Source organism: Ochotona princeps, chromosome 3 (genome assembly GCF_030435755.1).
Source record: "Ochotona princeps isolate mOchPri1 chromosome 3, mOchPri1.hap1, whole genome shotgun sequence".
NCBI classification, from domain to species: Eukaryota; Metazoa; Chordata; class Mammalia; order Lagomorpha; family Ochotonidae; genus Ochotona; species Ochotona princeps.
Genome location: NC_080834.1, coordinates 55,884,312 through 55,901,264, shown reverse-complemented (window position 1 = coordinate 55,901,264; position 16,953 = coordinate 55,884,312). Strand labels below are relative to the sequence as shown.

At 34.6% G+C, this 16,953-nt stretch overlaps 1 protein-coding gene across 1 annotated transcript in view; it reads left to right on the top strand.

Moving 5' to 3' along the window:
* Positions 1-16,953, top strand: part of GBE1 (1,4-alpha-glucan branching enzyme 1) — a 301,333-nt gene that overhangs the window by 219,581 nt on the left and 64,799 nt on the right. The window contains exons 11-12 of the mRNA XM_058661769.1: positions 2,952-3,062; positions 7,196-7,367. Coding sequence (XP_058517752.1) covers positions 2,952-3,062; positions 7,196-7,367 — 283 coding nt within the window. The remainder of the gene's footprint in view (positions 1-2,951; positions 3,063-7,195; positions 7,368-16,953) is intronic.

Genomic DNA, 16,953 nt, shown 5'->3' with positions numbered 1-16,953 from the left:
AAACATAGAGTCCAGCATCTTACTGTCCAGCCTAGTTCAACGGCATCTTAGGGAGACCCTTCCAATATACCATCAGCAAAAATTTACATCGTTATGGGATTAATTGACATAGCAATGAGTAACCAATATGTTAAAAATAAATGCGGGTTCTCAACCGCATTCTGTGACCACCTCATTGACATTTCAATTTTAGTTTATGCATAATATATAACATAATATTCATAATATAACATGTTTTACATAACATCATCTCCTCTTAAATTAAGGCAAACATGTGGTATCTAACCTTTTGGGATTGGCTGATTTCCCTTAGCATTATGGTTTCCAGTTTGGCCCATTTGGCCACAAAGAACTGCATTTTTTTTTTTTAATAGCTGAGTAGTATTCCATGGAGTAGATGAACCATAGCTTTCTTATCCAATCCTCTACTGATGGGCATTTTGGTTGCTTCCATGTTTTGGCAATTACTGATTGTGCTGCTATGAACATAGGGATGCATGTTGGTTTTTCATAAAACAGGTGTTCTGGATATATTCCTAGGAGTGCTATTGCTGGATCATACGGTATGTTGAATTTGAGTTGTTTGAATGTTCTCCATACTGATTTCCATAGAGGCTGTACCAACCTGCAGCCCCACCAGCAGTGGAGTAGGGTTCCCTTTTCCCCAAAACCTCGCCAACAAGTGTTGTTGGTGCTGCTTTTCATGTGGGCCACTCTTACTGGCATCAGGTAATTCGACCCTTTTTTAATAACTGAAATGTTCATGTGAGACAATGTAAGTATTTAATTGAACCCGTTCACTTACCTGATGATTCCATCGAAAATTTATTGAGAACATTTCCTGTGTTTTTATTATATCTAAAGAATGCAAATACAGAGTCAATAAGATAGTTCTGTGGCTAATATTCTTTTTAAAGAAACTGCCAAACTCTTCTGTATAGTACTCCCACAAGCTATGCCTGAATTTTCTTGGCTTTGTGCAACAGCACAGTTATTTAGTGATGTCATTCTTATTTATTTTCAAGATTAACTAGCTGCTAATCTTTCACTGTGGTTTTAGTTATATGAGATTGAATGTTTTTACTGGCCCTATGGTGGAGTATTTGTTCTTGTCTCATGATCATTTTCTAGTTGAATTTTTGATTTCAAAAATTTTAGACTTCTATATATATTCTAGATTTAATTTCTTTGTCGGACAATGTTGACAAACACTTTCACCCAGTTTGTTGCTTGTCCTTCCATCTTCTTGTGGGCATTTAGACAAATAGAGTTTCTATTGTCATATTAAAAAACGATGAAGCCAACATTTTTTATTTTATTTCTATCTCTTGGTTTCACATTTTTTAACTCCTTGACACTATGTTTCCAGCTATAATTTCTATATTTTTTAAATGTGTAAATCTATGATCTGTTTGAGTTAATTTTTGTGTTAAGATTTTTCATGAGGTCCTTTCTGCCCCACTTTCCTAGTACCTTTACCTTTGATAATTGTGTACATCTATGGGATTGATTCTGGATCTTTTGCTGAAAATTAGTCTGGCACAGGTGGGCATTTAGCCTACTGGTCAAGCCCATTATGATCCCCAAATCCCAGGCTGAAAACCTGGAGTCACATCCTGGCTCTCTTCTTAATTCAGATGTCATGCTAATGTTATTCTGTGATGATTCAAGTAGTTGGGTCCCTTTTAGTCTTGTGAGAGACCTGGATAAATGTTTCTGGCTTCACCCTAGCCCAACTCCACCTATTTTGGACCTTGGAACAGTAAATCAGGTGATATAAGATCTCTTTCTCTGCCTCTCAAAAAGCAAAAATTAAAAAACAAAAGTTTGAAACATTGTGTAGATGAAGACCCTGGTTTCCTACTGTTGCTATATCTGATAACTGAAAACTCACTCATTTAAGATGATACAAATGTATTAGCATATAATTCTGTAGGTCCCAAATTAGAAATGGGCGTTACTATACAAAAGGCAAAGTGTGGCCAAAGCTACGTTCTTTCTGAAGGCTGTAAGATCCTGTCTTCCTGATGTTCTACTTTCTCAGTGCTGCCTCCTCTAAGCTCATGGCCCTTTTTTCCAACTTCAAAGTCTTAGGGCAGCATCCTCAAATTTCTCTCCTGTGAGAATCATCCTTTCATTCCAGAAAGATCCTGTAATTATGTTGGGATCATCCAGATAATTCAGGAAAAAATTCCCATCTCAATGTCCTTGACTTGAATAGATTTTTAAGTCCTTTTGGCTGTGTAAGGTAACATACATATTGTATGGTACCATTTGTTGTACCAAAATTTGTATTTGTTACCAAGATCAGTGTAGCAAAAGATCACAGATTTGGCCAATTGAAGATTACCAAATTGTTTATCTTCACATCTTCTTCATAGGTCATTATATACAATATGTCCACTCACACTCAGGGTGAGGTGATTGTACAAAGTTTATATATGCTAGAACAGAAATCATGGAACCCATCTTAGACTTCTGTCTCTAACAGAAGGCCTTTGGCATGTTAGATAAGGTTGTGAGCCTATGCATAATGAGAGTGTGGGATCAAAGAAAGAGTAATATTTAGGGCATAGCTATGAGAAGCATTAGTGCTTATCTAGTGGAAATCATAAAAAAAAAACAAAAACAGTTTGTGTAATGACATTTTTCTGTAGGCATTAATCTAAAGGTAGTTGTCAAGTGGTGGGGTAGGGATAGCTGCAAATGTCCAAATGTGTAGACAGAGCACAGCACAAGCACACACATAGCACTCTACACTATAGTCATTCGGACAATCTATGTAAAAGCTGCAGTTTCAGTAGCACTTCAAGCAGTGATATTTTATCTATCTGGTTTATGTCTGCACTGGAAATGATTTGTATGGAAATGCACCAGTATACTCTCAGGATGGGATTTGAAGTTCAGAAATATTATGGCTTACTCAGATGTTTGTTATCTCTTGCATCTAGCTGCTTAAAGAGTATAAAGATGAAGATTGGAACATGGGCAATATAGTGTACACCCTCACAAACAGAAGGCACCTTGAAAAGTGCATTGCTTATGCAGAAAGTCATGACCAGGTAAGTTATACATACATAAATAAATTTTCTCTCGCCATTTCCTTCTTTCTCTCTTTGTGTTCTTTCTAGTATATCTGCTATTGTAATTTAGTACAGTTGATATAACAAATTTTTATGTATACCTGCACACACAGACACACACAGGAAGAACTGCCCCCACTTAAAATACATTTCAGATTGTCTTGTAGATCTAGAAATTCTAACTTCAATCTGCAGTACTATGTTTATTCTGACAAACTGTGATTAATGGATTTTGCATTGTAGTTGCAAGTCTGGTATGTTTTCCTTTGTCATAGTGAAGAATGTTGCTACTCATTCAAGATATTTTAAGTTTTCATTTTAGATTTCCTTCTAGAGATTTTCTATTATGCCTTTGAAAATCTCATCATTTTTCCCTCAATCACTAAAATCTCTTGCTGATTGATTACCCTGAACTCTGTCCCTGCCAACTTCATCCTTGCAGTTCATAGACATGCATATTCTCCAACAAGCCAGTGTCTTACTTCATTCACTACCCAACTCGCCAAGCGTACTGTTCTTCAATATACAGCATATAGATAGCCTGTGATCTGGTGTTCATGTGGGATGTTGGCACTGCAGGCAGAGGCTTAACTTAGTATGCCGCATTGCTGGTCCCTAGCCAAGTCCTTCCTTCACCTGAGAAGCTATTATTGAATCTGATCATATGAGTCACATATCTCATTTTCTAAGTTGTTCTCCAATTTAGTAGGGAATTCTCCTGTTCGTCAAGATTCCATCTTTTTTTAGTTACCAAGTTTGTTTTAATTACTTTTATGTTTCTATCTCAATTAACATGAAAAGATGAGATGATGAAGACTGTCAACTGAAAGAGTAAAATTAATCTTCAAAAGCATTCAATAACAAAAACATTTTGACATTAAAATCTATCTTATCTGAAAGAATTATAGGGATTGAGGAACAGAAAGTAACATGAGGGGGTGGCAGAGAAAGAGAGATATTTTCCATTTATTGGTTTACTCCCTACGTAACTAGTGCAGCAAAGTCTGAGTCATGCTGAAGCCAGGGAAAAGGAAAGCACTTTGACAATTTAAATCCACCAGATACTCCATCCTGGTTTCCCGTATGTATGGTAGTGTCCAAGTGCTGGAGTTGTATTCTGCAGCCAGGAATTTGTTCCTGGTATCACACATGGGTGGCTGGTATCCAAGCATTTGAACCATCTTCAGTTGCTATCATGGGTCCATTATCAAGAAGTTAGATTGAAGGTGGAAAAGATGTGGCTAAAACTATTACTCCAATATTGAATGCTGGCATCCCAAGCAGTGGTTTAACACACTGGACTACAATGCCCACGCCTTTTGTAGGCAAAAAGTGAAAAACAAGAAAGAAAGGAAAATAAATGACTATTGTTTTTAAAGAATAAGAATGTACGTTTTCTTTGGCCTGGTAAGGAATTAAAAAAATGTTCAAATATATTTATAAAATGAATACTAAATAAAAATACACGATTATAGTGAAAATATTTGTGTAAATTATTTTTAAATTTTCAGATATAGTGTTAACCCTTTCAATTAAATCTATGAAACTGACTAAATTTTAAGATGTTTTTCTCTTTTCTTTGTTATATTTAACTTTATTTATTTATTATTTATCTTATACAGATATTTACATATTGAAGTAAATATTTTATGTTGCCTTTTTAATATTTTAACTTATACAGTGAATAAATTTTTTTGTATTAAATGATACAGTTTTAGGAACATGGTGACACTTCTCAACTTTTCTCCACTCCTACCTCCGGCTGGTGTACCCCACCCATCCTATTTCCTCTTTTTTTTTTTTTTTGTTAGCTTTTACTATGGCAGTTTCAGTTCACTTTGCAATCAAAGGCATAATGCTCTGCTAGGAAAATAATTCAACAACTAGCAAATAAAAAAAAATCTGCTAGTCCTCATGAATATAGACAAAGTATGTGAAAAATAATCGAATCTCAAAATGTCAGTCTTATTCATATAGGTTACATTTTTTTCTTCTGTATTAATTACCACAAATCAGGGAAAAATATATATATTGAATGTACATCAGTGTAATATATATATGTGATACATTGTCTTTTTAGGACAGTTGTATCCATTTTGTTGCAAAAGACAGGATTTGAATGTCTTTTGTTTGTTTTTTTTCTAAGAGGGCAACTTAGCAAGAGAAGTTGGTTCATCTTAGAAATTAAGCAAAAGTTACCAAAAATGATTTTACAATTTTATGATCATGGAAGTAAATGCTCATATGTAAAACATAATTAAACAATTGATCAGGTAGGAATGACACATTGTTTAAAAATTAGTACCATAAATTATCTTGTAACAGTAAAGGTTAGGGTTAGAGTTAAGGTTAGGATTAACCATATTAATTAAAGTAAATAGCAGATGCAACAGATTTGCAAGTGAAATAGTTTATAAGATTAAAAATAGGTTAAGTGTCAGGTTTTGTTGATAAGATGCTGATAAGATTGTTTTGGATGCTTAACATCTCATGTTAGAGTGACTAGGTTTGATGCTTGTCTCTGAGGATTTGAGCTTCTCACCAGTGGGTGAGAGCAACAGTTGGGATATCTGCAGTGCATTCCTGGCTCCTGGCTTTAGTGTACTGTGTGGGTGTTTGGGAAGGGAGATAGTGATGAGAAGTCTCCCTCTGTCTTTCTCGTGTTGTGTATCTCTCTGCCTCTCAAATAAATAAAATAAATTTAAACCTGAAGAGAGCTGTTAGAGGATATTGGGATTGTGGGGTAATTTCTACTGTATATTTCCTTGTATACTATCATTTTGTCAGTGATGCTCACTTCATATTAGTTGTATTTTCAATTCCTGAGTATTTATTTCAGAGAAGGAAAAACATACATCTTCATGAAAACGTATACAGAAATATCCAGGGCAATTTTATTTACTCTAGCTTGGCACTAGGAACAAGACAGACAAGCTTTAAATTTAAAAGGCTAAATAATTATGTGGGGTGTACTACCTACATATAATAACGAACAAACTCTTATGTTTTAAATTAAAATATATTTATGTATTTGAAAAAAAATTTACAACATAAAGTTTATCATAGTACACATCTTCCATGAGCTCTTTGTTTTTTCGGTTTGTTTGTTTTTGTAATTTCTATGTTTTTTATACCTTTTCATGGTATGGTTTTGTAGGTAAAGGGATTTGTGTCTCCTCCCCTTCTTTCCTTCTTCCCTTTACCACCCCACCATTTGTCTCCATGATGTCACAATAGTATAGTCCCTTTTGTAAGTTACAAATTGAACATTCTGATATTTAAATGTATCAGGGCATGGTAAAATGGGCAAAAATATCCTAATGCAAAGGTGTGTTTGAGTTTCCTTGAGTGTCCTATTTTATTCAGTAGAGGCACATATTGTGTAGTATTGACTTTCTGGCATGCTAGTCTCCCTTGTACAGTTCATACATACATGTGTGCATGTAGTTATTTGCATACTGATGTTTTTATCCACACATAATTTAGATTGTTTGAAGTGCTGTCTGCTACTCTGAGCACTTCTGTTACTTGCCTCAATTAGTGATTATTAGCTTCTCTAGGGAGACAAGCCAAAGTTAGGTTAAATGGAAAAATGCAACCAGAAAGCAAAAATGCATTTTTTTTAAAAAGTTGTCAAGCAGTATTGTCTTCTGAGGGAAAGAATGAAATATTTTAACTTATCTGTGTGCATATAATATTACCTCAGACACACATATATATATATTTCTTATCAGTTGTTCAGTTTCAAAACAACTGCACTCGTGGAATACGAACTATTTTAAGAAGCTCTTTAATAGTTTCAACTTGAGAATAAATGTTTCAGATTTGAATCATCAGGTCAGAGACAGCAAATATTTTGGTGCTTTCTCAAAAATTTTCATCAGACTCTTTGAAAGATAAAATTAATCCTGAAAACAAAGTGTTATCTTGTAACTATTTTACCAGCTCACCTTCAGCACGGAAAATAACCATTGGAAAATATATAAAAATAATACCAATGCATCTATCCTACATTGTTTCCCATCTAGTATAAACATTTCTTATTCAAGTGTAAATCACAGCAGCTTAGTACCCATTCTTTTCATTTCTCCCTATGACTTTTATTTCTTTAGGCACTGGTTGGTGACAAGTCACTGGCATTTTGGCTGATGGATGCCGAAATGTACACAAACATGAGCGTTTTGGCTCCCTTTACTCCAGTTATTGATCGTGGAATACAGCTTCATAAAATGATTCGTCTCATTACTCATGGGCTTGGTGGAGAGGGCTATCTCAATTTCATGGGTAAGTGTGAATTAAACATGAATCTCGGCTGTGTTTAAAATGGCAACTCAAATTATATATGAAATAGACTGTGTAGGATATTTTGATTTGACTTCTTGGGTTTAAAATAGATTATGACTTTATTCCTTTTTTGAAACTTTGCCAGCTTCTAAGCTGGAGTAAAATAATGACCAGAGAGGTGACTGACTTATTTTTGCATAATGAAAGTCTCAGAATTTTAATTTTTTATTTCAATTTCTGAATGATTCATTTATTTATTTGGAAATCTGCGAGACAGACATATACAAAGACACAGGAAGAAATGATCTTCCATCCACCGTTTCTTCCCTTAAGTGATCCTCAGAGACAAGGCTGAGCTAGATTGAGCCAGCCCAGACTCCAGCCACGCCTCACACTCAGATGACAGGAAACCAGTCAGTCAGGTGATTGTCTTCTGCTTCCCAGGTTGACTAGCAAGAATGTGGGTCTGAAGTATAGAAGAAGTGGTTCTCACACCAGGAACTTGGATGTGGGATGCAGGAATCCCAAGTAGTGGCTTAACCCTGGATGTCATGTATCCTGCCCCTCAGTTATCTCAATCTGCAAGTATTTGTGAAATTTCAGATTGGAATTTTATTTAAAGATTTATTTATTTTTATTGGAAAAGCAGATTTACAGAGAGGAGAGACAGAAAGAAAGATCTTCTCTCCACTGATTTACTCCCAAAATGAAGTCATGGCTGGAAGCGAGCTAATTCGAAACCAGGAGCCAGAAGCCAGGAATTTCCTCAGGGTCTCCCACATGGGTGTAGTGTCCCAAGGTTTTGGGCCATTTTCTGCTGCTTTCCCAGGCCACAAATAGGGAGCTGGATGGAGAGTGGAACAGCCAGGACACAAACTGGCACCTATATAGAGTCCTGCTGCATGTGAGGTGAGAATTTAGCCCCTGAGCCATTGCACTGGTCCTCAGATTGAAATTTTAAAAATATTTGCTAACTTGATGTTAAGAAGACAAATCCAAGGAAGAAGACACCATATTTATTGATTTATTTATTTGTGTTTGTGTTACCTAAGCCTTTGAGTATACTTCTGTTTTCTTATCAGAGTCACCAAAATTGCTTAACATTCTTAGCTTGCTGCAAAGTGGTCTCTCTTGTACATGGAGGCCACATGTACTCATCAGCCAGGTAGCTACCAGGCCAGGTTTTCCTGCTGATCTTAGCAGTCATAATATTCAAATATAAGTCTTCCTTAATGCCTTAAAAACAACTAGTGCTCCATGACCCAATAAGCATCCTTCTCCAAGATGGCGAAAGCTGTAAGGTCTTAGTTGCACAGTGAATATATTCATCAATATCCTGATGCAATACAGTGGAGTCTATGAATCTGTGCTTATAATTGTGTCGCTGTATAAACTAAGAAAGTTGGGGCAGTTACTATGAAGTTTAAAAATGTTTTATTTTGTTATCAAAAAAGCTTATTACATAGTTTCAGTCTATAGACAATAAGTACTTACAATTCCGGAAAAAATCAATTTTTTTTTCAAGGAAATGGAATCAAATAAACATCTGAGTTCATGCAGTCAGCCCTAGGTGGTTAGCTAAGTCTTGAAGCCAACTGCATCTGAAAATCTAGAACTCGCATGTAGGACTACAGTCTTAATCTGGAAGGTGTGTGAGAGGTGTCGGCTCAGAGGCCTCCCCGGAAAGTTTGTAGTATCAGTCATTGGAGATATATTATTGAATCTTGTAAGATTCTGCATGGAAGACACCAACTTGGGCATGTGGCATCTGGTACAGCCCCTGGCAATTATCAAAGTAAGACAAAAGTATCTGCACCTGGCCAAGGCTAATTTAAAAAATCCCTTTTGCATAAGAAAGATTTGGTGGAGGTTTCTAATATCAACTATTAGCTGAGTCTTAGTGTTATTACTGTGATAGAGCATATTCTGCAGAGCTGAGGCACTTGATACATCTTCAGTAACTGCATCAGCTTTCTGAAATGTTTGTATTAATGTCGTTTTGACTATATAGCCATCCCAGGCAAACTGATCATCTAGTAGCAAAATAATAATTAAAAACATAATTAATTATTGCTTAAATTCATCATTTTTACAGCTATACAGTCAGTAACATCTTAATGTTTCTATAATTTCCAATTTTGGTGATTTTAAAATGAAATTTCATATCTGCATCTGCTATCCTGACCTTAAATGTCTTTTCCCCCAATTTAAAAGCCTTTCATAACTCCTGTGTTCTCCGCTCACCTGTCAGCTGCTCATGAAGTCTCCCATGGGTCTCCCTCTTGATCTCTGCTCCAGGCGAGGCAGTCTTTCAGTTCACTGAATGTGGCAGCCACTCCTTCTTTTCTGTGCTCCGTTCTTTTGACCATTTTCCCACCTGGAATTGTTCCACTCAAACATGCTCACACCCCCTGCACCTGACCAAACTGTCCATCTTCCATCTCCTTTCCCAGAACCTCAAATGATGTTACTATATCCTATTATTTTATATAATAATCCTCTAATTTTGTTTCATAGCATTTAACAATTGAAGAACTAGTAAACACACACAATTTCCCTGATCAATATTTATAATACCCAGTAAAAATAGGGCTCTTCTATCACTTTTAATAAATTTTAATTTAATTTTTCTTGCCTAATTTTAAATTCCTTTTTAGTTATTTGAAAGACAAACAGAAGGAGAAAGACAGAGATCTTTTCCATCATTGATTCGTTCTCTGAATGCCCATTACTGCTGAGCCCGACCCAGGTCAAAGCAAGACCTCTATCTAGATTTCCAATGGTGGGTGGCAGCAATCAAGTCTTGAGCTGTCAGATGCTGCCTCCCAGGTCTGTGTTAGTGGGATTGGAAAAGAGCTAGGACTAGAACGTAGGCATTTCAGTAAGGGGTGCAAGTACTCTAAACAATATCCTAACCATTAAGTCTTACACCTTGTCCAATCACCTGTATCTTACTCAATATTATTCATCTCCAGTGGCAAGAACAGTACATGGTTGCAGCAGTGAGAGCCAATTGTTTTTTTTTTTTCTGCCAAGAATCATTTGGATAACTATAATATTATTTGCAGATCATACAAAATCATTGGTGTAAAAGTGACTTTGTTGTAGATTTATTAAACTTCATTTCTTGCCTGCATTTGTCTTGGCAAGGTTAAACAAAATGATTTTGCAGGTTTTATATATCCCACATGAGAGTTCCCCAGTCCCAGTTGGACATCAAAAAATTCTTATCATTTTATAGAAGGGATCAAATATAACTAAATATGTTAAATGATATGAAACATGTACTCTGTATATAGACATAATGGCATGTTATATTTTTGTACATTGTTTTATTTTTAGTATTCATTAGCTGCAATCATCAATTGTAGCTAACAGTAACTATTCAAGTGGTATGTCCTACATTAATATTTTAAAAGCACAAATTAAAAAAAAAGATTTAAAACTGAGATCATGCTGATTGTTATTCATGTTTTAGGTATTTTAATACTTATTACCTTTACAGAATTCTTGTGCCTCCTTGCAGTATGAAACGAGTTAAGAGAAATAAAATGGCCTTTTTACGTTTTTTCATCAATTCATGTTTACATGAATTTCTTCAAGACACGTATGTGCTTAGTGCTAAAATGGATCTGTGCCTGGTTCCTACGTTCATTTCAAGCAGAACTGATTGATTTATTATGTACATAAACCACAAAATAGACCCAGGCATTTAGCTTGTAGTTAAGTTTCATTGAAACTATGATGTTTTACTATTATCAGTTTTTTTTTAATCTTTCTTAAGGTTTAGTTTTATTTCAAAGGCAGATCAGATTTATACAAAAGAGAGACAGAGAGAAAGAATTTCCATCCACTAATGTACTCCCCAAATGGGTACAATGGCCAGTGCTATGCCGATCTGAAGGCAGGAGCTTGTTCTGGATCTCTCATGGGGGTATAGGGTCTGTAGGCTTTGGGCCAATCTCTACTTCTTTCCCAAGCCACAGTCAGAGAGCTTGAAGGGAAGTGGAACAGCCAGGACATGATTCAGTGCCCATATGAGATCCTGGTTCTTGCAAGGTGAGGATTTAGCCCTTGAGTCATCATGCCAGGCTCAATGTTGTCAGTTTTTTTACATTAAATATATAAAGATTATGAATGTTGTCATTATAATTACATTAGTTAAAATATAAATAAACACAATGTTATTTAGTTAAATGTTGAAGTATTTAAGTTATTCTCACTTTAAGCCATGTCTAAAAGTAATAATTCTTTTTAAAAAAATCAATGAAAATTTTCCATTTTGTTATGTTTGGTAAGTTAGGTCACTCTTGTGGTCATTGTCACCCACAGCAAATATTACTTGCTTTTTGGTTTTATGCTAACAACTGAAGGCAACTATTAAGTCAATATGAGCCTTCATGAATGAGCAGATGTGATGATTACCTCATGTATTTCCAGTTATGGGATATGCCAATGATATATTGAGCAGTTCACATTTATCATTTATCAATTGTGAGCTTTCCATGTGTAAGTGTAATTGTGTATATGGTAATACATATATGTATATATATATATTTGTAGAATATCAAGGAAAATTTAATGTTTTTCTAATATACTTAGGAACAGTATTTCTCTACAAATACATATAGAAAGGGAGAGAAAGCAAGAGTGGGAGCAAGAGAGAGGGGCTCTGTGAGGAGACAGTGACTTAAGCAAAGGTCAGTGTAGAAAGTTGATGAATTTGATATTTTCAGTTAAACTAGAAACTTAGTATGTTCACAACACATTTCAGAATGTGTTTTAGCACAGCTTAAGGAATCTTTCATGCTACCAACATTTCCATGTACATTTCCTATGCACTGGATATTCCTACGTGGGGAATATTCAGAGTTACAAAAAAAACGTTACCCTCAAGGCCTTAAACCCCAACAAAGAATATAGCCAAGTAAGAGTCAAGTATCTTATATTAGTTCTTGCACTACCTTGCAAATTCCTGAGATGTCTCTGATGTTAATGGTTCAATAGATCTACGGCTTTCTCTTTTTTTTTTTTTTGTGCAATTTTTTTATTATTATTAATTTCATTGCATAATGTGACACATTTGTTTTTATGCACTGGAATTCGGTGGATTACTCCTTTCTCTTAAAACTTAATGGCTGCAGTTTAGATAAGTAAAACCTGTGATTTTTGAAAGATGTATGAATATGTCTTTGTCACTTTTTAATAACTGGTTAACTATGTTTAGTGATTAAAAATAAAGAATGAGAACATCTGCTTTATTTTAAGAGAACTTTGGGAATTTGTGTTAATTGTGTGTAGATAAACTAATAAAATGAATTCAAAGGGGAAAATTGGGATAGGAATATATTATGTCGTTTTAGGAGGATTATCGGGTTTTCACAGAAATGCTATCTTTTCCCAATCCAGTCAGATGAGGCAGAAGGATTAGAGTCATGGCTTTATCACGTGACTCCACAGGGACTGATGTAAAGAGAATGGTTATGCAGATAAATTGTTATGATCATAGGAATAGAGAAAAACTCCAGTGCTCAAACTTCAGAAATAATTTCATGTAAACCAAAACAATGACATTAATAGTACTTCTTATTAAATAACTGACTGCTTTCAGTTATTTTTTTAAAGCTGATTTTTATGGGAAGTGCAGATTGACAGAGACAGAAAAGAGAGAAGGGGAGGTCTTCCATGCACTGGTTCACTGTCTACATGACTATAGTGGATGGTGCTGTGCTGACTAACACCAGGTGCCAGGGGCTTCCTCTGGATCTCTTGTGTGAATGCAGAGTCCCAAGGACTCAGGCCAGCCTCTGCTTCTGTTCCATCCATTAGCAGCGAGCCGGGACATGAGCCAGCATCCCTGCCACAGGCAGAGGCTTAGCCTACTGTGCCACTGTTCCAACCCCTACTTTGAAGTCTAACGGGAGTTTTATAGAAAGAAAAAAAAAAACCAAATATTTCATTCATTTTAAGTATAACTATACGGACGTACATTTGGTGAATCAGTTAGGTCTCCTCTTGGCATACCTGCATCTCATATCATAATGCTTGGCTACTCTGCTTCTGATGCAACTTTTTGTTAGTGTGCATCCTGAAAGTATCAGATGATTGCTCATTTACATTGCTATCATCTGCTTGGGGAACCTGGAATGAATTCTGTACTCCCGAATTCATTCTTGCACAGCCCTAAGGGTTGAGGGCTTTAAGGTTGAACCAGTAAATGGAAGATCTGCTGCTATACATCTCAGATGTATGCAGGCTCTGATCTTCAAATAAACTGAAAATAAATTTTAAGATATAAAGAAAAAAGTATGCATTTAAAAATATCAAATTAGCCCCAAAATAACATTATGCACACATCTTGCTGATTTAACATATTTACATAACATTTAAAATGCACCTTTAAGAATAAGCTGAACAAAATGAAGGAAATGTAATCAATAAAGTGATTGTTACAAAATTTTTAAAAATATGAATGTGAATGAAAAACTGTACAAGGACTTTGTTGTTGAGTCATAAGTGGCTTTCAGAAGACATTTTCTAATTTTAAGAGAGCTCATTATAAATCCTATCTTAGGTTTAATAACAACACAGAGAAAGAGTGGACAGCTTACTCCACATGTTGATTTCCTTTTTAAGAAATCAAGTTCCTACTTCATAACATTATAAAACTTAAAAAAATTGTTTACCTTTGTATACTTATTGGAACATTTTTATCAATAGTTTTTCTTTTCAATGGAAGTTGTTGGGTTAACTTTACCATCTCTAGTTTCATTAGGCATAGGTAGAAATTTAAAGACAGTGTTACCCGAATTATTCTCAGGTCTGTCATGTTAGTATTTTACTTTCTCAGAAAATGTTTGAGCTGAAGTTAGATATATTCATGTAATTTTAGGCTTTGCTTCATCGTTGGCATTTGCTTCCTGTTGGGGATTATGGTATTATAGATGAACACTTTTTAAATGAGTCCACTTTTATTTGATTTGAAATTTTAATGCCTCATAAACTCCAAGTATTTCTCAAAACATAAATGATTCAGAATACTCCTAAAATCACTGAAGTAGCAGAATTAATTCAAGGAAAATAGTAACATTTCTCTGTTATTACATAGTAATCACAGTAATCCGGAGTACTGGAAATTCAGCTTGTCATCATAAGACATAAATTCCTCATCATATCGGATCCAAATAGATAAATTGAAATACCAGAAGAAATATGGAACCAACAGAGCTTATTCATTCCTTTGAATTAAACTCATTAGCTCTATATCCAGTATCTGATCTGTTCCCTTTTCTATGGGAAAAAAAAAAAAAGCTAGCGGAAATAAAAGTTTTATAAGGAATAGCCTCAGAAGTGATACAAAAAGTGTGTGTTTTTTCTCTCATGTACCCGTTTTGAAATTACCTCCTTCTTCCCCACTGTTTGTGTTTGTTTAACAGTAATATATTACTTTACTGGTTTAAGAAGACTTTAGTTCCAAGATATATACTGCCTTGATTTTAAAATTCTCGTCTCTGCTATAAAAGGTAATTGTGTTAACTTTATCTACCAAGGTATGAAAGAAGGTCAAAATGGAGTTACATTTTTATTTCCAGTATGTACTGACAGGTTACAAATTGAGTTATTTTTATGATTTCTACAGGCTCCTTAGGATCCTTTACTTTTATTTTAACTGAATACAAAGAATTAGTATTAGTGCTGTCTTGTCCCAGTTGAAACTTTAAATAGAATGACAATTTGAAATTGGATTATTGTTTATAGCCTTTGTACTCCTGAGGAGCAGGTTTTTTTTTTTTCTACATACTATGTGTTGGATTCTTTTTTTAGTGGAGGACTAAGCTTGTAATTTATAAAGTAAATTGAAAGTATGTCATTTAAAAATTGAGGAAATTGGAAAAGGAAGTAGGATAGGAGGGTATGATTACCATACTATACATACTATATGGCTGACACTGTATGCATAAACTACATGAAATGTGATCTGTTTATATAAGTGAAAATAATACATGCTAAAAATACTTAATAACATCCTCAGTAGACATGAGTAGGGGACTTTTTGAAAACACTTTGCAGTTTATTTTTCGAACGTTTTGTATGCACCGCATCATAGCCTTTGTCATCTTTTCACTTTTCACTCTCAAGATACTTGAGAATATCTCATGTACCGGGAGTTTTGCTTATTATGGTGAAGCACCTGTGATTGTAGAACAGCTTCTGCCTGGAAAGCTGCTGTGTGTTCCTATTCCACACTGATGTTTAAGATACTTTGAATGAACTGAATAAATTATCCATGCAATGGATTTCCATAAAACATGAGTGAATTATGTGTTTTATATGTCTTTCTAATTTAACATTTTGTTACCCACATTAAAACTTATAACTAGAATAAAATTACCCAATAGCTCATATACGTTAGTTTGAAAAATTAATGCTATTTTTGCTTCACAAAAATAAGCAAAGAAATATGTCAATTATTTTCTCTGTAAAAAATTTGATTTTCAAAACAGGTTTTGTTTTTTCTTTTGGCTAAGTTTTTGCTAATAAAATGATTCTGAATGACAGAATTTCATCTGGTTTTCTCCATTTGTACTTATATATACTCTTAGCTGGACACGTGGATGGCCAGCACAGAGTTTGTCATCCTGATAAGACTATATGTCTACCTTTTGTCCAATGAGATGTCAATGATGGCAGTTTATATGTAACTTGTAAATCATTTCCTCACATGACAGGTATGTTGTCATCTTTAACTCTTCCTTCATTTCTTCCTGCCCACTACAGGAAATATCATATGAGAAGGAAAGGCAGGACATCAGGCTCTAAAAAAAAACTTTAAATACTGTTTATTATTACTTAGATATTGTTCAATGGGATAGTTCAGAAGTTACATTTTTATAATCTATTTATCCTAGTTTTAAAAACAAAATAAAGCTTAACCCCAATTGCTTATATTTAAATTGTTTTAAATAAATATCATCATCCTTTATTAGCACTAATATCAGGAATAATTGTGTTTACAACATTAAAAAGATTTGTTTCAAGATTATATTTGAAAATTTGGGAAATATACATTTTTCACAAATACAATTATTATATTCCACAAAATCAGTGACTAGTGAATTGATGTAGGAATTTAAGTATAACTCCTTCCTGGTATCAGGTATGCATTTAATTTTGGTATTCGTTTTAAGATCTTGATTTTGTACTTCAAAATGTGCGTGTGTTTGGGAAGGGGGTGAAATAGTTAAACTCTTTCTGACATTTGCATATGTTTTAAGTTGCTCTCAGTTCATATACCTGCAAAAGAGATGCACAGAAGATGAGTTAAAGTCTTCTTCCCTTAAGCAAATTTAGGAACAGTTTCGGAACTTTCAGAATCCTAGATTTCATTGTCTATTTGTTAATTCAGACAGTTACTAAGCAAACCTTCAGTGATAGGACAGATATAGGCTCTGCCATCACTGAGTCCAGTTTGTGTTGCTTACAAGGGTAGCAAATGTACAAGGGTGAATAAATAAAATAAATAATTGCAGATGATAAATGACTCAGAGGAAACAAAAATATTTTTTTAAGACAGAGACCACTAGGT